The following is a 23,836-nucleotide window of genomic DNA, read 5'->3' as shown; positions in this document are numbered from 1 at the left end:
TAAGTAGTTAAATTTTTAACTTAGAAGTTAAATTTTTAAATGACATGTTAAATTTTTAAGCAGATTGTTGAATTTTCAACCTACAAAAAAGAATGTTCAACAAAATGATAAAATTTGCTGACATAATTTAATTGTTTAAAACACAGTTGAATAAAAAAAACGAATAATTTTCAATCCCAATGTTTAAATTTTCTGATTGAAGAGACTGATAAACAAAGAAGTTGAATGCTCGACCGAAAAATACAACATTATAATTTTCAGTAAAAAAAAGATAAATACTAAAAGAAAGAAAATTATTTTTAATAAAATAGTCCAATTTTTAACTAGAAAAATGAATTTTTAACTAAAATTATGAATTCTCCAAACAAAAAGATAAATCCTAAACTTAAAAATATAATTTTTCTTTTAATAATGAAATAGTTAAATTCACAGTTTGGACCATTACTGTTCGAGCAAAGGAAAACAAATTTGCACCAAATTAATTGAATTTTCTACCTATTTTTTAATTTAGAAAAGTGAATTTTAAACGAAAGGTATAATATTTAATATTTTAACAAAAATAATTTTAACTTAAAATAAAAGCAATTAAATCTAATCATAAAATACAAATTTTTAACGAAGTAGCTGAATTTTCAAAAAAATAATTAAATTAAAAAAAATAGAACGAATCTTTTTCAAATCAGGCAGGTAAATTTGCAAGATATCTCTCGATACGTATTTTTTTAATTCTGCAACAATAAAAATTTCTACGAAGGTATGCGTATTTAAATGTTGTCCTTTGTTTGCCGAAAACCCTCAAATCTCTTATTTAGACATATATAAATTTCGACCGCATTAGAATATTTTCATTTCCTTCTTGATTTTGATTGCATTGACTGCTTTCTTTTAAAATCTAACAATAAAAAATTTTAGAAGTATTAAAATTAACAAAATAGCTGAAATTCTTCTAAAAATATTAAAACTCGAATTTTTTAAAGTACATGCTTTCGTCTCATTCTTGAGAGAGGAAATTATTGCAAAATTTTTTTCGAATGCGGATGAAAGTTCAAAGCCAACAATGGCAATGAAGCTTTAGGCTCGCCCCTTTTGAATCGTGTGCTCTTGAAAACTATAGGAGATCCCATTTTTATATTTAAAACCATTTTAAAGTACATTGTAAGCTAGCTATAAAAAGATTTAAGAAAATAACAAATGGATTCTTGTCAAAAATTGGTTTTTGAAAAAAGGTATTAAATTCATCACACGTAGAAAAATGGATGGTCAAAGTTATAGAGACAAAATCTAGAGTCGGAGCGTTCTTCTTGATGGTCAAAAGAGCCTTTCATAATTTTTTCAACAAATTGAGAAAGTGTCTAATGTTATAGCCAGTCTTTTATAAGAAGTTTAGACTCACTCCGAGATGATCAAGTCGACTATCTGAGTTGATCAGTTCAGCACGCTTGTAATGGTCGTTTGAACCTTTTGTAATCTTCTAAAGATAGTCTCTTTGGTCATCTAAAAAGCTGTCTTATAGTTGACCATCAAATATAGTCACCCTATGGACAGACTGACCTTGAATTTTTCTCTGAGCAAAGTTATGAAATTTAAAAAAGACCCTGAAAGAACGTATGCCAGAAGTTCAATCAAAATTACTAACAATTTATGAAATTCTCCAGATGATTTGCTATGGAATTGCGAATTTTAATTAAATTAAATACCCATTAACAGTTTTGTAAAATTAGTTTTCCATTTTCTTCGCGGATAATAATTCTATCATCGACAGAGCGAGTGTCGGTGCATAAATTGTAAAACAAATAGTAATTAAATGTAACGCTAAATCTTCTGAGAAAGGTTTGACAAGAAAGACAGCGCCGATTTATTGGACTGAACATGGTGGCTCGACGAACCGAGGAAACACAGCGTGAAATGGATTATCCGCCAGTCGGTCAGGGAGTCCTGCCATGTCCCTCGGATTTCGTAGGTGGTTCTTTACGTCGATTGAAATCAGAGTCGATTAAACGGAGGCGTTAAATTATCGCATATTTTTAATAAATTAAAAATATTAAATTAGTGAATCTGGGTGAAAGATATAAATTACGATCTATAAGTTCAATAGTTTATAGTTAAAAAGAAAATCATTAAAAAGAAATAATTACAAATAATGAAGTATTTTAGTATCTGGGTCAAGTAAAGAGGTAACAAAATCATAAGGGGTTACTTGATATGAACCCTAAAATACTTTATTATTTTTATCTATTTTCAAGTGTATTACTTTTTGAGAACATTTATTTATTAATTATATTAAACTATTGAACTTACTGGGTCGTTCATAAACTGTGTTACGAATTTTGGGCATCTTTTGACCCCCCCTTCTGTTTATTCTGTAATAAATAAAAAATAATTAGAAATACTAAAATATCAGACTTCACATCCCAAAATGCTCTCAAAACGGAGAAAGTAGGATAACTTTCACGAAAATAGGGGAATAATACAGGATTAAATTATCTTCGATAAACTTAACGTAGATACATTAATGTAGAAAAGAGACAAATTTTCAATGAATGTAGTTGAATTTTCGACCAAAAAGGATGACTTGAACAAAATATTTTATTTTTGTAAATTATAATTAAACTTTCAACAAAATAGTTGAATTTTTGACGAAATAGTTTAAGTTTTATTAAAAAATATAATTATTTAACAAAAAATGGAAGTTACATTTTTATTTTAAAAAAGTGCTTCTGAGCAAAAAGAAATGAATTTGCAACCAGTTGAATTTAACTCAAAAAGACGATTTTTAAAATTTTCTACCAAATTGTTGAATTTTTAAACCAAAACACGAATTTTCAGCAAAACAGTTGAATTTTCGACCTTCAAATGTGGATTTTCAACGAAAAATCAATTTACAGTAGAATTATTGTTGAATTAAACTATTGTATCCTCATAATAAATAGATTAATTTTTAATCAAAAAGTACCAATTTTACGCAAAAGGGAAGAATTTGCAACCAACAAGATTGTTTTTCTACCAAAAACATGAATTTTCAACCAAATATGGATTTTTGAACCAGAAAAAATCAATTTTCAATTAAATATATCAATTTCCAGCCAAAAATGGAATAGTTACATTTTCAGTTTCAGCAAGTAGTATTCAACCAAGAAAAAATTAAATTTCAACAAAATACATGTAGTTACATTTGCAACTAAAAATAAGATGATTGTTCAATCAAGAACATTAATTTTTTACAAAAAAGACTATTTTTATCAAAATACATGATTGTTTCACCAAGCCGTAGAATTTTCATTTAGAAAAGATCGATTTTTAATTAAGAATATAAATTTTAAGCCAAAAATGGTATACTTACAATTTCAGTTAAAAAACGGTATTCTCGAACAAATAAGAACCAACTTTCAACCAAAATAGTTAAATTTGTAACCAAAGGGATCAAAGTGTAACTAAAATAATGAATACCCGTGTGGAAATAATTCCTGGCAGACTAGAATTATTCTGGCGCCAGTACTGGATTATTCGTGACTGTCTGTTCACGTCGAATTAGATTGGCGCTCTTTTGGCGCTATATATACCTGCTAGATAGAAAAATCCATCACGCAGTTCTATGTAGCCCTACTAATGTCGCTAGCCAGAATTTGACATCACATTAGTATAAAAATTCCGTCTAAAATCTAGCTTGGCTCTAGAAAGTACTTCTATTTGGACTTTGAAAAAGAATGCGTCATTTAAAAACTAATTAACAAAAGATAACAAATTATATTTATTGCAGTGCTGAAATCAAAGGAAATAGAGAAAATAAAAATGCCCGTGTTGTCTGTGCTGTCTCATAGTGCAGATTTGTTAATTTAATTCATCATTAAGTATCGATTGATCTGACGCACTATACCTTGTTTATTGGTAAACTATTAAATGAAACACAAAGCTAATATAAAAAATCATTGCTGAATAAAGCCATTTTATCGTTAGGTTTTCTAGGAAAGTAATTTCCCTTTTCGTATGACATGTATCCAGTACTCATGTACATTAAAATGAAATATTTTCTAACCTCAAATATTATTCAGTGCTACCAACATCACTCAACTTTCAGCATGCAATGCAATTTCAAAACTGCTACCAAAAAAGTTGGCAACAATAACGGGTACCGGATTGTAAGAATCAGATGTTCGTCATTCCGCCATTCATTGTAAAAACGTTTCGTTTCGTGACCAGGAGGTTCAAAGTTTTCCAGCTTCTTTTTCGACGTAAGGGCATCGGAATCAAGACCCTACCTCGAAACTGGATTTTCTCATTTTACTCCATAAATACTAGAATTACATCTTTTCTAGATGATCAGGGCTTAGTCCTCCTTTTAATTAAATCTCTATTCGGAATAGAACATTGGCTAATTCCAATAGTTTTTGTATAAAGTGTTTTTTTTCCTACCCCAGCATTTGAAAAAAAAACGTTTCACATGGAAGCTACTGAAATTAAACAATTTTTTACTCCAAATAAAAATTTGAATCAATGCAGGAATAGGCCCTGATGATTTAAAAAATATGTAATTCTAGTATTTATGGAGTAAATAGAGAATTCAATTTTGAGGTTGGCTCCTAGCTCCAAAATATTTACAATCAACATTTTGTTTTTTATCAATAATATTTGGAAACATTCTGACAAAAAAGCACATACAAGCTATATTCCAGTTTTCCTACAGAAATCTGGAATTGATTAATAGTCCCAATGTAGCTCATAGTGCTTTTATGTCAGGAATGATTTAATTATAAAAATTAGTATCAAATATGCAATCTAGGTCGCATCTAGATCTACTAGATTTTACTAGTTTCACTAGAACGCGGCAGTATCGCTGATATAGATAGCGGTTAGACGGGAAATCTTTCGCAAACTTTGTTATTATAAATTATATATAATAAAATATATCGTCAGGAAACGCATTAAACGTTATTTAACTTCGTAACATTACTTACTCTGCCCTCCTCCTTCTCCGCCTCCTGTTATTAACAATAGTTTTTGGCGCGACCCCCTTCCCCCTCAAATTGGTTGATTAGTTTATTGACGGCCCGTGTATGTGCATGAATGAATACGTTTTTGATTATATATTACAAATGACGTAACATGAAACTTTGAAAATATATATTTAAAAAATTCAGATAATGAAAGTGAGTAAATCAGTGATTGAATGACTAAGACATTCTATGGTACACTGATTGGTTAGCCTATGCATAAATCAGACTTGAGTGAAGCTCGTCGCCTTAGGACGTGGCGTGGGTAATTTGTACATCGAGGCTAATAGGTCGTCCTCCGTGGCAGGAAAGATAACATATAAGTACGTAACATGACGTTAAAGGTTCATTTAATACCAGCCATCCCAGATCAATGAATGCTAATTATAAACTGGAAACTGATGACGGATTCTTCTCAAAAATCGAAAAACATATGTATCTTTATATGTATTTATAATGTACATCAAAATTAGCATGCATTTTCCCTTCCGTATCTGATTTATTCTTACTATTTCTAAAAAAAGAATTGTCATACCACTTTTTTCTTAAACCCGCTTCCTTGGCACGCAACAATATTTAATTAAATCGATCATCATAAGGGGACCAAGCCTCTAAAAACAATCCCAAAGGTGAGTTATGAAAACACGTCTTCATATTCTTATCAACTCAATGACGATCATCATCCTGATTGTTTCCTAATAACGGATTTCCCCCTAGAATGGTCAGCACACACCTACAATTTTTGTACTTCTTTAATGACTCCGTACAAAGAGAAGCTGCTCCTAGGCGCACTATCGTTCTTATTTCCAGTGCCGAAAACCGTTGGCTTAAAATTTGTTGCGTCTCATTTTGAACAATGAAAATTTTCATTGTACCTTCATTTATTTTCGTGTTTCAAATATGTTGCAACCCAAAACTACACTGAAATTGAAGTGCTTTTGAGGATAGACGCTCAAGAATTGAGAGAAGAGAGGTACCAAATCTGATTTTTCCAAGTTCTGAAATTCCTAATCTTCATTTTGGTTTCTTTGCTGAGACTTGAAGCTGTGAAATTTTCAAAGATGGTTGAGGAATTAAAGAAGAGAGAAAAATAATGTACAACAAGAAAATGATGCTATCATTGCTGCCCAACGAAAAAAGCTAGTAAGTCACTTTTGCCATAGAGGTTATTTTCTCTACGCATGTATCCAAAAATAGTCTCTATGGCAAATGTCTTTTACTAGGTTTTTCTGTTGGACAGCATATCAGTTGTTCTTTGAGCAACATGAATCACATTTATGCCTAGCAAAATCTGGTAAATGTTTTCTAAACATCATGCGTGGAGTCCAGATTTTAGTAATCGTTAAGGTATCCAGATTATAAAGATTAAAAAGTCGCTAGGAGAAGGGTTTGATAGAAGTTGGTAAAGTATCCTTATTCTTTATGTGGTGTAATTGCTATCAATGGAAAAACAAATTCAGCTCATATCATCCGGTAAGCCTGAAAATCTTCAAGTTTGTCGGGAAAGAAAATACTCTTTGATGTATATTTTTTATTAGAGATGATTCTCTAAATCGTGATGTCCAAAAAATCCTTTGATCACATGTAGTGTAGGATATAATTATGATTTGTCGCTTTGTTGTATACTAATATAAAGACAATTGGGCCTAGATTAATGCGTGGATAATTGAAAAAAGAAATTTAGAGCAAATGGTAATCATTACAGGTAGGGTACTTCCTATAATTTCTGAATCGATTTTTTAGAGGAATAAAGTCAAGCAGCAAAAAAGCATTGCCTATTAAAAATGTATCTTTCGTTGATTGCCTCTTGGTGTTTCAATAAAACTAACATCAAGAGATCATATCAACGATTAGATCAAAATATAATTTTTTTGCTTCTTATGGATTGTAATAATTTTGCATATCAGGCCAGGTGAGATTTAGACAAAAAATGAAAGAATTATAGTATTTGGAGTTTATGGATAATTTTAAGTAAGGATCAATGAGATTATCAAACATGTGAGTGGCGCCACCGAATCGTATAAGATGCGTAAGTTTCGTCTGGGTGTTTGTTATCCGCAACTGCCTATTAACGGGTCATAAATTCAGGCTTTATAGCAGAAACGTACCTAACCTAAATCATTGGGACCCTTCAAGGGGAAAAAACGACGAACGACTGTCAAAAGTTGGCAATCAGCCACAATGTTTCCATCCTGCCACTTTTTTCACTGTCCAAAAATAAAACTTGATCTTCGGATGCCTTGCACTGATTCGCTGAGTCTGACAGATCTCGAGATTGTAAATCAGGACCTTGACAATTGGTATTATGAACACAAATCGCAATTAGACTTGATGATAATTTCTTTGCTACAAAAGACTGGATTGACAATAGAGGATAATTAGATAAAAAATGAAATTAGTGATGAGACGTGATGAATATGATATGTACCTTAAAAGGATTTATTAGTGGAATCGAAAAAATAATAATAGTGAAGTCCACCAGCTGTGATTATTTGTAATTAAAAATGAATATTAATATACGGAAATAATTTACGTTTTACGAATCTAATGTAATAAAAATGCTAATTTTCTGATTTCAGGGTGGTCGGAGCTGTGATGGTCAGCGCGGCGGTGTGTGGACGAATTCCCGGATTGGGCAAAAATCAGCGGGAGCAGTGCAAAAAATCACCGCACGCAATGCCTGCTGTTGGAGAGGGTGCCGAGCTCGGCCTCCGGGAGTGTCGACATCAATTTAGGCACCATCGTTGGAACTGTTCTCACGTCGTCAGCGATCAGATATTTGGTCATGTTGTAGTCGTAGGTCAGTACATTATTTTTTTGAGCACCCAATTCTAAGCCTTCTAAACTGGACGATTTCTTGATAACGTATATCAAATATTCAATTTTTTTTTTAAATTCGACTGTCATTATAGGAATTTAACAAGTATTTATAAATTGGAAATATTATTATCATCAAAGTTAAACAATATTATAATAATTCTATAAATTTTCCTTTTCCTGTTATTCGTAATTATTTGTTTATAACATAAATGAAAATACGTACGTATTTGTTTCAACTTCTCACATGCTTTTCTAATATTTTTCTTTTATCATTATTATTTTTTAAAATATATAAAGATAATTTTTAAATCTATCTAGAAAAAAAATAATTTTAAAACACCATACAAATGACTGTCAAAAGCATGTTTCTTTTCTGTTTTTGTTTTCTTGAACTTGTGATTTTATTCTAATGTTTCTTTTAATATTCTAAACAACTTAGAGGTCCAAAATATTTGTTCAAGTTGAGCTAGATAAGTATAATTTTTTTGAAATACACCCATCTATATTTTTGAAATGTGATGCATTTACATTTTTTATTCTCTAGACATATCAAACTTTTCAGTGAGTTTTTATCAACAAAAAATCCTTAACATAACATAAATATCTTTCATCGTTCAGCGTAAAAATAAAAATTTGGCAAGACTGTTCGATCATCCCGAAATGATAATAATTTAAATTTATAAAAATAACTATAAAAAATATGGAAAGAATAATTTTTTTAAAGAATTAAATGGGATTTTGATTTCTTCCATAAGCTTTTTTTAGTTTCGATTTCTATGAGAAAAACCTTTCTATTATCAAGCTAATGTTTTATCAAGGTAGAAAATCCCAATGTCGAAATTCTCTGTTTTTTCCCTGACTATTTTTTAATTCCCTGACTTTCCAAAATATCCTCACCTGTAGCAACCCTGATTTATCTCAGAATTTTTTGAACATTTCCAAGCTATTTTGTACTTTCTTCTAGAAATTTCAGTGAAATATACAATGGTTCAACAAACAACAAAAGATTCTTTCCTACTCAATGTAGGAAATATACAAAAATTCTCGCTTAAAAAATAAACGAACGTACCCAATCCCACATGCTGAGCACCATCGATAAATTGAATTTCATAAACTGAGGCTAAACGAAGAAGACTAGTTTTTGTATACATAACGTAAAAAGTAGAGTGACTCCTGGTAAAGGCCGTTTTTTTCGAGGAAATTTAATTTTTATCTAATAATAATCAAAAGAAAAAATGCGCTCTATTACCGGAACCACGATAAGACGACCATTGCAGTAGTGGAGTATTCTTATTGATCTAAAAAAGAAATAGACAAGACAGTTGTCTAAATCAGTTTTTGATTTTGTGACAGAGCATGCGAACCTAACGACAAAACGTAAAACTACCAACCACCCTTCAGGAACCAAGTTTCTTGGTAGTTTTTCATTTTGTCGTTAGTTTCACCCAAAAGTAGAACCGAGCAGATCCTCTTTCTCTTACATGACCAGTAATGAGCATAGTAAGTCAGGAAAGCGAAAATGAAAGTAAAAAGCTGTTTCATCCACTCCCTTTTTAGATAAATAGTAGAACATACCAGTACTGCCATGGTGGTGTTGTCGTGTTGCTGCTAATAGGAATAGGGTCTGCTTGTTTTGACTTTGGGTGAACCTAACGACAAAATGAAAAATTTCCACACTTCAAGACCCAATTGGTAGTTTTTCATTTTGTCGTTAGTTTCGCCCAAAAGCAGAACCGAGCAGATCCTCTTTCTCTAACACGGCCAGTAATAAGCATATCAAGTCAAGAAAGAAAAAACCAAAGCAGATAAATGTTTCATCTACTATCTTTTTAAATAAATAGTAGAATACACCAGTACTTCGATGGTGGTGTTGTCGTGGTACTGTTAATAGAAAGAGGGTCTGCTTGTTTTCATTTTAAGCGAACCGAACGACAAAACGAAAAATTTCTACACTTCAGGAAGCAATTGGTATTTTTTCAATTTGTCACTAATTTCGAACAAAAGCAGAAGCGAGCAGATGCTCTTCCTCCAGCATAGCTGTTAGCGAGCATGGTAAATCAAGAAAGCAAACATCAATGTAGAGATTGTAGAGAACTGCTTCATCAGCTCCCTTTTTAAATAAATAGTAGAATACACCAATACTGCGATCGCGCTGTTGTCGTGTTGCAGCTAATAGGGCGATTTTTTGGTTTCAATTATTACGCAAAAAAAGAATTTTCTTTGAAAATTACGGTCTTTCACGGAGTCTATCTTCTCTTTAGACTATGTATCTAAAAAACTAAAAAAAATGGCTCCTCCGTTTGACCTTAATGCATGAAGTCCGATTTATCGATAATTTCTAGGGGTCTTAAGTGGGGAATAGTTCTGAGTCGTCTGTATATCGTCAAACATGTCTGTCTAATCTTGATCTATTGTCAAGGCTTGTTGTAATAGTGAAGTCATTAATCTCGGAACTACAACACCATTACATGATTAAATTTGATATAAAAGGATGATTGACTAAAAATCGAAGAAAATAATCATGAATGATCTTCGTGATATAGAGGCATGGGATTGATAAATTTATTGTTAGGATAATAGAACTTGTAGGCTACAATTTAAACCCAAGATTTAATCTTTTATCGTTAGTCATAAAGTACGATGACAACTAAATACACGTGCTGACTCGATAGCTTACTTGATTTCAGGACTTTTTCTCAGTACACCTGCCAATATCGTCGATCTTGCATTATTACAAGGCTCTATTTTTTACTCCCGATAAAATATCCACTCAAATGAAACTGAACGATAGCATTATCCAGGTTTAACGGATGACTGCCTTAGGGTTTTATAAAACGAAACCGAACAAGTATGTCTCTTGGGTTCTTAAACTCAGTAAATTACGAGATATCGAACCAGTGCATATCATTCTGATTATTAGCTTTAGATCAAAGTGATCAGATTTTTTAGATCAAAATTAATTTTTACACAACTTCATCTATATCTATTAAATGGCATTTGTTATACCATTCTTTTAAGTTCTATGTTACTCATGACCGAGATGATATTTCTTAAATCAGGAATTTTTCATACAATTTTGAATTTCAGGCTGGGAAAATAATGACAAGTTTTCTACATTGGGCTGTAAATATTTATAAAATTTATATTGTTCTTTCCTAAACTGATTCTTCGGATCTACCTTGTCTCGACTCTCATTTTCAAGAGGTTTACAACTTCCTAGGATCAACAGAAATTTTTTTTAAAATCATAATACATGATTTTTCAATTAAAAAAGACTAATTTTCAACTAAACATGAAAAAGTTAGATTTTCAGTTAAAAAATTATTTTTTGACTAAAAGAATAATTTGACAAACAAATAGGTTGATGTTCAACGAAAGAGATAAATTTTCAATTTAAATGATAAATCTTTAACCAGAATTGTTTAATTTTGAGTTTACAAAATTATTAAAAAATAATAATAATTTTCAACCAAATAGTTAAATTTTCAAGCAAAAAGAATGAATCTTTAATTAGCAAGATTACATTTCTACCAAAAAGGCGAATTTTTAATCAAAATACATGTTTCAGGTAGAAAAATTAATTTACAAAAAATATATTTTCAACAAAAAAATGAATTTTCAACAAAAGAGATAAACTTTTGAACAAAAAATACGAATTTCGAAAAAACACTTGAATCACCTTTTTTAATGTTGAATAAATGTTTAATGTGAACTTTTTTATTAAAAATTTATCTTCTTGTTGAAGATTCATAATTTTATTGAAAATTCATATCTTTGGTAAAAAATCGAACTATTCAACTAAAAATTCGTTTGTTTGTTTCAGAATTGATTTTGAGTACATAAAAATCTAACTGTTTCATTTTAATAGAAAATTCATCTTTTCTAATAAAAAAGTAAACTGTTTTGAAGAAACTTTGCCTCTTCGGCTTGAAATTTTAACAGTTTGATACAAAATTATCTTTATTGCCGAAAAATCATATATTCGGGTTGAAAATTGGTAAACTGTTCGGTAGAAAATTTACGTATTTCGTCAAAAGTGTCTATTTAAGTTAAAAATTAATCCTGCTTATTAAAATTTAATCTTTTTGGTTAAGCGTTCAGCTATTTGGATAGAAATTTATCTTTTTGGTTGAGGATTCAATTGCATGGTTAAAAATGCATGCTTTTAGTCGAATGAACCTGGTTGAAAATTATTTTTTTTTAAACTAATTTTTTTAACTGCAAATTTGTCGATTCCATTTTCGGTTCAAAAAATTTTTTTCTATTATAAAAGCAACTTTTTAGCTTAAAATTTATCTTTCTTGTAGTAGAAAATTGATTATTTATGGTTAACAAATCAACTACTTGATTCAATGTTGAACTATTCAGCTGTCTTCAAAACAATTCATCTCTTCAGCTTGAACGTTTAATTTTTTGTTGTTGGTTTTTTATCTTTTTTGTTTGAAAACCCACCAGTTGATTGAAAAATGCATCTTTGTAGGTTGAAAACTTAACTATTTTTATAGGTATACTTTAAGGTCGAGAATTCCACTGTTTTGCAAATTCGTTCTTTTGGATTGATAATTTATCTTTTATGATAGAAAAGTTACCTTTCTTGTTTTCAAATACACTTTTTTGTTAAAAATACAAGTGTCTTTGAAAAAAATCGTCTTTTCGACTTGAAAATTTAACTGTTTGTTTGAGAGTTGAATTATTTTTTGGTATAATACTTATCACCCTATTTCCCCTGTTTTGAGAGAATTTTTGGCTACATTACTCTTCGGGGGCAGGGAGGAGGTGGTCAGAAATAGCCCGAAATTGTTATTTTAATTCATGGGTGGCCCCGTAAGTAAAATTAATTATTGAGATTAAACAACTCGAAATATTTTTTCTGCATATTCACGCTGATGAATAAAATCGTACAAGTTTCCTTTATATCTGACTACAACCCTGATCCTGTAAATTCAAGGGACTGGTTAAGGGGCTGGTTAACCTTTCGATTAGGCTGTTTTTTTGCATCATGGTCCCCCAGGCAGATGATAAATTACAAAGGGTGAGCGTCCTGTGGCGTAAACATGAAGAAGAGAGGGAGGTCGATTTGAATTTCGATAGCTCAAAAATAAAGGAAAAACGTAAAGGATTTTAGGAAGGAGTTACATTATTTCTAGACAAAATCGTTTCAAGGGCAGGGACCTTTTAAGATTTAGGGGAATTTACTTCAATTGGCGACATTAATCGGAATATTGCTGAGAGCACAGGATCGATGATCATAAATCTTTCAGGTACAAATACAGGCATAGACAAACATCAAGTTGGGTTATAAGCCACCATAGAAAGATGTTAGATCAAGCTGATATGAACTCTTTCCAATGAGACTTTCCATCAAGGGATTGGAATATTAATTTGGGATAGAAAATATTTTTTGTTTGAGTGGTTTATGGCAGTAGATAATCTCAATATTAGAGAAGGATAAAATCTCTACCCAGAGAAAAATGGATATTTAAACGTATATGTTCACAGTATAAGTTAGTACCGCGAAACATGCAGATATTAACGCCGAACATCTGCTATTCTTTCGAAAAATATTTAAATATTTAAAATATTTCGATCTTAACCTGAAACATCCAAAATCAATTCTCGTATCAAATGTAAGCTTGTTGACAAATTATGATTAATTAATGTTTTGGGTACAGGATAGTAATAATAATATTGTAAATTGTTTATTTGGAATTGAAATTAAAATTGTTTATTTATCCGCGTAGAATTCTCTAGGCCCTTGGGATTAGATTGAAGGTTACGGTTATTATGGTGATTATGATTTAGTTCCTTTTAATTGTAATTTTAATGTAGAGACATGGGTAAGACCGAGAAAATTAGAGGAAAACTTTTTTTTCGCTCGTATTTTTGAAACGTAAGTTCTGTGGTTCGATTCCCAGCGGAGCGAAAGAGAAAATCTTTTTCCATCAAAAACTTGATTAAAATTTTTTTAAATTCTTGGCTCCATCTAGCCTAAGAAGACGTTAAGAATTTTTGTTATTGTCTGATGATAATACAGATTCCTTGAAAAATATGAATGCGTAACAACTAGCAAAATAATGCGTGTATTTCTGAAAAATGATGCTCATTTCGATCACTACCGGCAAACGGAAGTTCTGTGGTTTGATTCCCAGTGCAGTGAAGGAAAAAGACCTTTTTTCGAAAAAAAATTTAATTTTAATAATTTATTATCTATCATTCGGTATTAATCTTATCAATAAAGCATTAAGGTATCACTCAAATAATTGAAAATAAAATATTTTCAAAATCCAAAACTGTACATCGATTTTTTCTTCCCGAAAGTGGAACCGATTTTTTTTAACTCATAGCTCCATCCACACGGAGAAAAATGGATGTTTAAATGTAGATATTGAAAGGGTAAGATTGTACCGCCTAACATGCAGATATTCATACCAAACATCTACTATCTTTTTGAAATGTTTGGGGTAAAAATATTTGTATGTTAAATTGAAACATATTCAGATGTTAAAATCGCCAGAATACATGCGCATGCGCATTAGAATTTCACAACTATATTGGTCTGTTCTATATTTTCGATATTAAAATTGCAGACTATTAAAATTTTGGAATATTTCGAAAGAATTGAAATTATCTATCCTTAATTAAAATTGGATAACGACATCTGTCTGTATACACGAAGGAAGTATGATCTTAAATTGCAGGTTATATCATTATATTGACATAAACAAATTTGACAAAATGCTTATAAATTTAAAATCAAATTTGAGTTCAAATAACCTAAAATAGAGAGAATTTTAAATGCACATTACATATCATTCGTTTTTCGCTTACTTACCCCGTATTTATTTCTTATTTTGAATTTAAAATATAACACATAACGTGAACTTGACTGCATTTGTCATCTGATCGACATTTTACACCCTTTATAGGTTTTTCGTTCTTGCCAAAACATTAAAGTTTCATTTTAAATACACAAATAAGTTATCAATTAATTCTTTGAATTACTAGAAATAAGTAAACTCAAATATTTACAGGCGTTATTTGACATAACCATACATGTAATATCTCGGATATTTCAGTTAAATATTTTCGATGTTCCAGGCTAACATCTCACTTTTTAATATCTACAGATGCTAACTTCAAACATTCAGATTGTTCTCCTATAGTTAAACATAAAATATGTTAAACCTGAAAACCTGGAAGTTACGTTTAAACATCCATTTTTCTCCGTGTAGTCTGAAAAGACGCTAAGAATTTCTGTTATTCTCTGATGATAATACAGATTTCTTGGAAATCAAATTTCTTGTAATAAATAAAATAAATTTAACTGTCTTTCAAAAAATTCGTATTTTTTGCTTGAAAATTGAACTATTTGGTTGAATGTTCAACTATTTGTGAAAATCACCCTATTGCCGCTGTTTTGAGAGTATTTTGAACTGCGAAGTCTGATATGTCAATATTTGGTATTTGGACGGCCCTTGAACGGGCTGAATGAAGAAACGGACGCATGGTTCAGAGGACGCGTGAGCCAGAGTAACGAGTGTTACATAAAGGAAAGGCAGTGGCGTCTTTGACTAAAAAGGGTGTTCGATCTTCCAGAAACGATATCCCATAATCCCAGTGGTCTATGTCCTATGACCTATGATATAATGCTTAATCTCACATTCTTCAGCTGGTGGCCTCTGCATTACCCAAAAGCGTTTCATCTTCATTTAACCCAAGGGTTTAATCTCGTGCTCTTTGTGGATAATCGGGTTGTTAAAAGTGAAAGATGAGCCGTATTTTTCTTTTTGTCTGCATCTTGAAATTCATTCATGCAGATTGAGAATTGAGAAACCCTTGATAGTTTTGCATTTCGATTTCCTCCATAGTCGCTTACTTATCCTCGTGATCGTGAGAAATCGGTCAGAGACTTGGAGACCTGTTCCACGGAGATCCAATACAGAGGTTCTTAATGCCAGGATGACAAATACGCCTATTTAGCGATATTTATGCGAGCGGATCACGTCGGCTTTTGCTCGTACCTTTCGGATTATCTTGTTCTTAAGAGCTACTGGCTACCTACCTGTCCATTCGTCTGTCGTTCTTCGTGTGTCTCCGATTCCCGCCACAGAACAGCGGAAATACTCGGTCGGGTTAAAGACACTAATTAAGTGCACTCAATGCAGCAAATTGACGCGACTTAATTTTAAAATTTAATTTTCCTTGGTTTATTCTAGGCTTTGGTTTCAATTTTCTACGGAGGCAAACGAAAATATTAATGCAACATCGTGTTCGGACCCGCTTTATTCATTAGTGCAAAACAGTTATTAATTTTAATTGTTTATAGGCAAATCTATTGATAGACTTGGCATTCAAGCGCAAAGCAGATAAGAAAAATGTTGAAAAAACCTATCAACGTTTGATTCCTAATGCCTTTTCGGTCTAGATGGAGCTATGAATTAAGAACTTAATTTAAAAAAAATTTAATTCATTGCTCTATGTAGTCTGAAAATACGTTAGGAATTTATTTTATTCTCTGATGATAATACAGATTTCTTGCAAAATTTTAATTGAAACAAATGGAAAAAACTTTGAACACCTGGCAACATAATGTGCGTATTTCTGAAAAAGAATTCTTCTTTCGATCTCTCTAGTAGCTTAAGGGAAAAGAACTCGACCGGCAATCAGAAGTTCAGTGGTTAGTGATTTAATAATTCAAAATTCGAAATAAGTTTTTTCTTCCGGAAAGTGGAACCGCACTGGCCAAAAATCAGGACGAAGAACGTCTCTATGTACATAGGTTTAACTCGACGCGTCGCTAGTGACTAATAACTTTTATACTTATTATTAGCTACTTAGTACTTTTTTGTAAGTAGAGTCCCTCTTCTACTGAATTTCTCCAGATTACTCAAAAATCATTGTAGATAGAATAATGAGGGTCTAATTATTTCCGGCGAATTAAATTGGAGTTTCAAGTGGATGAACCAGGATTACATGTAATTTTCTAGGAGTATACCGTATTTCAAGTGGATTATTCTGGATCACATGTTAATTATGTAGGATTTAAATATGATTACAAGTGGATTACCAGGGATTACAACTAGATTGCCTAACGTTACTTGTATTGCTTCAGATTAAAAGTTAATTACAAGGGGAATACCTAGTTCACAACCATATTTCCTAGTACTATACTGAATTAATTGGATTTCTTTATATTACAACTGGGTTACCGCAAAGATTACAACTGTATTGCCTATGATTACAATGGATTGCTTAAGACTCAAAATTACAAGTAGATTAACCTAGATTATAATTGGATTGTCTATGATTATATGTGGATTACGCTGGATTGCCTTAAATTGTAAATGGATTGCCCAGGATTGCGTAGAATTAAATATAGACTGTCTCGGATAAGAAGACAATTACAAGTGGATTTTCGAGCCTTACAACTAGATTGTCCAGTATTACATTGAATTTGATTTCTTTAGATTAGATATGGATTACCAAGGATTACAACTGGATTGCCTGGGTTTAAACTGGATTAATTGTATTACTCAATATTAAGAGTAAATTACCCTAGATTATAATTGGATTACTAATGATTGTAAGTGCATTACGCATTAGGAATGATTTACCTAGAATTAAAAAGGCATTGCCTTGGATTACAAGTGTAATCCAGAAGTTGACAAATAGCTTTACAACTGAAGTGCTTAGGATTACAAGTGGATTATCGCCGATTGTAAGTAGTTTTGCCTAGGTTTAAATAGAGTTAAAACTGGATGGCCTAAGGACTGCAAGTATATTCTCTAGGATTATAAGTGGATTTTCTAGACTTATTATAAAGGGATTCCCTAAGATTACAAGCAGGTTGCTTAGGACTACATAGGATAACGATGGGATTTTATAGGATTACAACTATATTATCCAGGATTACAAGTTGATTGCTTAGCATTACCATGGATTACCCGGATTATTCAGATCCTGATTGATCCATAAAATTCTAGAGCATTTTAAAAAATTCTAGAAAAACAATTACATCACAGACTTTTCAGAAGAATTTTCGAAATATTGTACGTTCAAGAACAATATAATCTAACGTAAAACTCAAAAAGATTCCATAATTTTCTAAAAAATTGTAGAACATGCTATAATATTCCAAAATATTAATGCAAAATCCAGCATATTCTAGATAGTTTTCAATAGATTTGAGATACTGTGAAATTATTCTTAGAATAGAATAGTGGATGTCAAAACAGAAATTCTTTTAGAAATAGCATAGAAAATTGTAGAATACTCTAGTAAGCAATGTTCTGAAGCACTCAGCTAAATTCCAGAATATTCTACAAAAGTGAAGAACATATAAAAAATTCTCAAAATGTCATTATTCTATTAACTGGAAGCAAAGAAATATTGATTTCCGAAGTTTGGGCCCCAAAGAGAAAAATTTCATGTTTAAATATAAGAAATCGTTTCTTTCAATTCTTTAAATTCAGTGTCCAAACTTATTTAAAATAAATAAAATTAATTAATAAATTTGAACTATTTTTTCATTCAAATCAATATTCCTTGGATTTAAATAAACTAATTTGAAAAATGTAAGAAATAATTCATTTATTCTCATGCTTTCATAAGAAGATAATTATTTCTTTAAAACAAATAATTTGTTTAATGTACTCTCTTATTTCAATTCAGTGAAATTTCAAATAGATGAATTTATCTAGAGATGTATATGTTGAATAAAAGAAGGCCACAGGAACAGAAAACATGATATGTATAAAAGTTTTCAGTTTTATTGAAACAATAAGTACGCAATAGTGTGAAATTTGTAAATAAACTACGTCACTTCGGCAAACATAATGAATTCACAAGTAACTACTTCAAAATGGAAAAACAAGTCTAAACACACCTAATCATTTTACCTTACTTTAGTCACGTTAAAAATAATCACTACAAAATGTACAATTCACCTAAAAATTAGATTCTAGTTTAATTTTAATAAACACTTCAGTTAGAATAAATGAAACAATTGTATATTTAACTCCAAGAAAACATTTGTCTGTGTTCAGCGTTCGCAGAAAAAATGCAGGCATCTCGTACGAAAAATGTCTTTTTACAGTATTAAGTAGTACCTGGAAAAATGTTTGAAGAAATCTCCAAAAATCGTGCATACCTACACTGACCCGTTCCATTGCATCTTAGAGCAAAACGTGCAATATCAAAATTTAAATAGACAAAATTCTGAGAAAATTGAGAAGAAAAAGTAACTGCTATCTCTAATAGGTAACGAGTCGCAGAAACCCAATTTCTTAAAAAAGTAGCTAAAATTCAAATTCTGAACATGAATAATTTGCTTTTAAAAAAAGTTCAAAACTGTTCGACTTTTAAAGGAAATAATTTATGACCTATTAGGTCTAGGTCATTTTTTTTCCCTAAAATTAATCAATATTACATCTACTTTAAATACCATTTAGAGCTTTTTTTCGTAAAATTAACAGATTCCAAAGTACAGATACAAAGTTAAGAATTTGATTTTCAGCCTCTTTTAGCCACTTATTAGCGATACAAGGATATTTTTTCTGAACTTTTTCTAGATTTTGTCCAATTTAATCTTTCTGCAGACAATTTTCCTCTAAAATTTAATGCCTGGGGTTCTTACGGTAACAAAAGATAAGGTCAACGATTTTTCATTCCACCGATCAAGGATTCTCTTTTTAAAAATAAAAAGGTAGTTATATGCATAACATTCCTGGGTTTATTCTCATCTGCAGACTCAGACTTTTTGCGCTTCAGTCCAACCTTATTAACTTATTGAGATTCCGCGAGAGTACGTCACGTTTGATGCATTCAGCGGGAGGAAGTTGAGATGTTCACGCGAAGCGTGGATCAAGCCTGCGGCAAAAGCATATGCCGACCGCAGCTGACTTTTGAGCGAAAATTAGCTTAGGCTATATTTTTTCAATTAAAAAAGGACATTTGAAAAATTAGTTTTTGTTTGCTTTCCTTGTTATTCTTTTTCTTTAATATTTCACTCTCATTTTTTCCCATTGCACCCACATAAAAAATCACAGCGGTTCAGTATATCAATTATAGGTAAAGAAAGGGATTTTTTCTCAAAAAAAAAAAAAAAGGATTAAGAGGGGATTTAATTTACTATTAAAAAAATTGTCACAAGCTGAAATATCTAGTGATAACTTATATGATGACTGGACAAAATCAGTCATTTCTACTGACAAGGCAGTCATTTTAAGAGATTAACCAATCAGTATTGCTGACTGAATCAAATAGTAACTTAAAATGACTGATTCTCAGTCGATAGAGGGTGAACGATTTGTCAGCTGCGATAAAATGACAAAATTACACAGTGGTACAATGGTTTTGAACTTCTCAAATGACTTATGTTAAGTCTGGTCTAGCAAAATACAATACCATGCTTTAAAAAAATTTACATCATCCAATTTTTAATTTATGGAAAAAAACCTGTTTTTAAGTCACTCAGCACCCTAACCAATCAGCAGCTCCTTTATTTTTCAACCGATTTTTACATTGTAGACGGTTGTGGAAATGTGCCAAACAGACCTTCCGAAACATATGTTTTGTTAATCTAAAATTTACAACTTTGTTTACTTTTTCCATTTTAACGTACGTTTTATATTAAAATAATTTTTCGTTGAAATATTAAAAAATACCTTTCTGTTCTATCACATTTTTTATTGAAAAATCAATTTTTTTATTGAAAATGCGCTTTTTTAAAATTAAAAATTAATTTTTTATAATTTCGTTTAAGCTTCAAATCTTTTTTTGGGAAACCGCCTTTTCTAGTTGAATTGGACTATTTCTTATTTAAAATTAAAATTATTTTTGGTTGAAATATCACTTGTCTTTTTTGGTAGAAAATTAATCTTCTTGGTGAGTAATTAATTTCTTTTTGTTTCATAATTTCGCTACATGTCTTTAGCATCTGTTTTGTTTAAAAATTCACTATTCTGTTAAAAATTCTTGTATTGTGTTGAAAATTCGTCTTTTTTATAGAAAATTAATTTTTTTGGTTGAAAATTAACTTTCTTGGGTTAATATTCAACTATTTTAACTACTTTTCTAAAAATTAATTTTGTTGTTAAAAATTCATCATTAGTATAGAAAATTTATCACTTTTGTTGAAAGTTTTTCTATTTACTTAGAAAAAAATTAATCTTTTATGAAAGAACATTCATTTTAGTTGACATTTTATCTCTTTCTATAAAAATTTAAGTATTTTTGTTTGGTTTGGAATTCATCACAGAAAAACTAAGAATAAAATTTGTTGCAGGAAATTTTTTAGATCGATTAGGTTTTGATTAGACAAATTCGCGTCTTTCAAAAAAAATTTGTTTGTCATGGAAAAACAAAAGAAAGTTTAACCGATAATTGAGTAAAGTTTATCCTGAGAAGTTAATTTTTGTTGCAGAGAATCTTTCGTCGGAAACCGATGTAAAGTTTATCTTCTGTTTTTTCTGTGATGTCATTTGGTTGAAAATTATATCATTTGGTTCTAAAACTTAATTATTTTTCTGAAAATTTTGTATTTTGTTAAACATTTGTCTATTTTTGGTAAAAAACTGATTTTCTTCGTCAAAAACTGACCTTTTTTGTTAAAAAATCATATACTTGGTGAAAAGTATAACTACTTTGTTCAAAATCCATTTATTTAAAAAAATTTATCATTTCAGTTGAAAATTCATCTCTTTTGTTTAAAATTAATCTTCTTCGTCGAAAATGTATTATTTATGGAGGAAAATTCAATTACTTGATTAAAAGTTGAACTACGTTGTCAAATTTTTTTATTTGTTAAGCATTCATTTTAATTTAAGATTCGTCTCTTTTGTTTAAACTTAAACTATTTTGTTGAAAATTCGTTTCTTTTCGTTGAAAATTCTTGTATTTTGTTTCAAAATCGCTCTTGATGATACAAAATTAATTTTCTTGGTTGAAAATTAATCTTTTTTCTTTAAAAATTCTACTACTTGTTGGAAAGTTGAACTATTTCGTAAAAAATCATTTTTTTTGTAGAAGATTAATTATGTTAATTGATTATTCATCTGTTTTCTGAAAATTCACCTATCTGGTTTCAAATTTTTCCCGTAGATAATTGATCTTTTTCGTTGAAAGTTTACTGCTTATACATTTTTTATAATAGAAAATTAATCTTTTTCTTTGAAAGTAAACTGCTTCGTCATAATCTCATTTTTTTTTTGGTCAAAGATTCATCATTTCAAATGATAATTTTTTTTGTTGAAAATTTAACCATTTGGTTGAAAATTCGCTTTTTTTAACGTTGACTTTATTAGCTGTAATTTTCCATTTACATTATTGACTTATAACTGACCTTTCTTAGTCGATAATTCAACAGATTGGATAATTTAAAATTTCTGATTTCATCAGTTAGTTACATCAACTGATTTAAAAAGCTACTTTTCACTGATTCTTTAGTATTTAAAATCGCATTATTTGAATCAGTAATTTTTGAATTATTCAAATTCAGAGTGTAGGAAGGTAAGATACAAATTTCTGGTAATACCACCAAGTATCAAATTATCCTGATCTTACCATCGCAGACATTGTCGCACAAGGTACGACAGTCGTTAAGGCCCGCGTGGGAGTTAACTTCAGTTTCTATGTTTATACGTTGGTTTTTTACTCGTAGTCAATTTTTTAAAGTATTTAAGGGTTAAAAGCTACAATAGCTGCTGGAAAGGAAGTAAATGGTCATTTTAACACCCTTTATTACTTGGGGTTATTTGCATGAACGACTTTATTTAATCTGTTCTTATGCAATCTGTTCCTACATTGTGAGAAAAAACTGGGTAATTAGTATAATTAAGGATCTTAGCTCACACCAGTATTGTTCAGGTAAAAATATACAAAACTGAGTTTCACTTCAACGGCAGTGACAAAGAACGTTGAAATTTTGTGCATAACAGAACTAACAAAAATGAAAAATGTATTGCTGTACAATTTTTTATTACATTTTCAGTCAAGGAAAAGGGAATTTCCAAAAAACTAGTTAAATTCTCAACAAAACTGATAAATATTCAACAAAATATATAAATTTTTCACTAAAAACATCAATTTTAAACAAAAAATAGAATAGTTTAAGTTTAAGTTCGAGAAATAAATTCTTAACCAATTAAAATAAATCTTCAACGAATTAATTCAATTTTCAAGCAGAAAGATTAAATGTCTATTAACAAAAATTTCGACAAATAATGAAATAGTTACATTTTCAATTAAAAAATTGGTAGTCAATAAAAAAACTAATTATCAATCAAAGAAATTAAATTTCAACCAAGTTGTATGAAGAAGATTAATGCTCAACCGCAGAAATGAAATAGTCACATTTTTAGTTTAAAAATTAATGCTCAATAAACGAAAATTTAATTGAATTTTTTTCGGAAATTCGTTAATTTTTTTATTTAGATTTTCTCGAAGTTTTCTCGAATTCAGGTGTTTGAGAGAATTTTTCAATGTAATTTAGGCGCTGCTATCTGTAATCCTCTACATATCAAAATCAAATTTTTCTCTGTACAAAAATTGCATTCACAAGCCACGGGATCAGATGAGAAATAATGTGGAAAAATAGTGTCATTCCCAGGCGGAAATATGATATATAGTTTATGCATAATGTATTATGTATAGACACTATATAAAAAATTATATATTTCGTATACATAATCGGGTATTCACAATTTATATGATAGAAACATATTTTTTCTTTATATAATCACCTTCTTGGATGATAAAAATATCAACTTCAAATGTAGTTGCGATGACGCTTGTGTACCTGGTCATGCACCAGGTTGCTAAAAGCATCTTCTACTGGAATTCTCACAAAATTTCAAGATCAATGATAAAAATATCAACTTCAAATGTAGTTGCCATGGCGCTTGTGTACCTGGTCATGCACCAGGTTTCTAAAAGCATCTTCTACTGGAATTATCACAAAATTTCAAGATCGATGATAAAAATATCAACTTCAAATGTAGTTGCGATGACGCTGGTGTACCTGGTCATGC

General features: G+C 30.4%; 1 protein-coding gene across 2 annotated transcripts in view; it reads left to right on the top strand.

The window, feature by feature from the left end:
• Positions 1-23,836, top strand: part of LOC117172459 (protein Wnt-7b-like) — a 196,596-nt gene that overhangs the window by 91,483 nt on the left and 81,277 nt on the right. For both annotated transcript variants that reach the window (XM_033360413.1, XM_033360412.1), the window contains exon 2: positions 7,568-7,788. In XM_033360413.1, the coding sequence (XP_033216304.1) occupies positions 7,568-7,788 (221 nt within the window). The remainder of the gene's footprint in view (positions 1-7,567; positions 7,789-23,836) is intronic.

Source organism: Belonocnema kinseyi, chromosome 5 (genome assembly GCF_010883055.1).
Source record: "Belonocnema kinseyi isolate 2016_QV_RU_SX_M_011 chromosome 5, B_treatae_v1, whole genome shotgun sequence".
NCBI classification, from domain to species: Eukaryota; Metazoa; Arthropoda; class Insecta; order Hymenoptera; family Cynipidae; genus Belonocnema; species Belonocnema kinseyi.
This window is presented reverse-complemented; position numbering and strand designations above follow the sequence as displayed.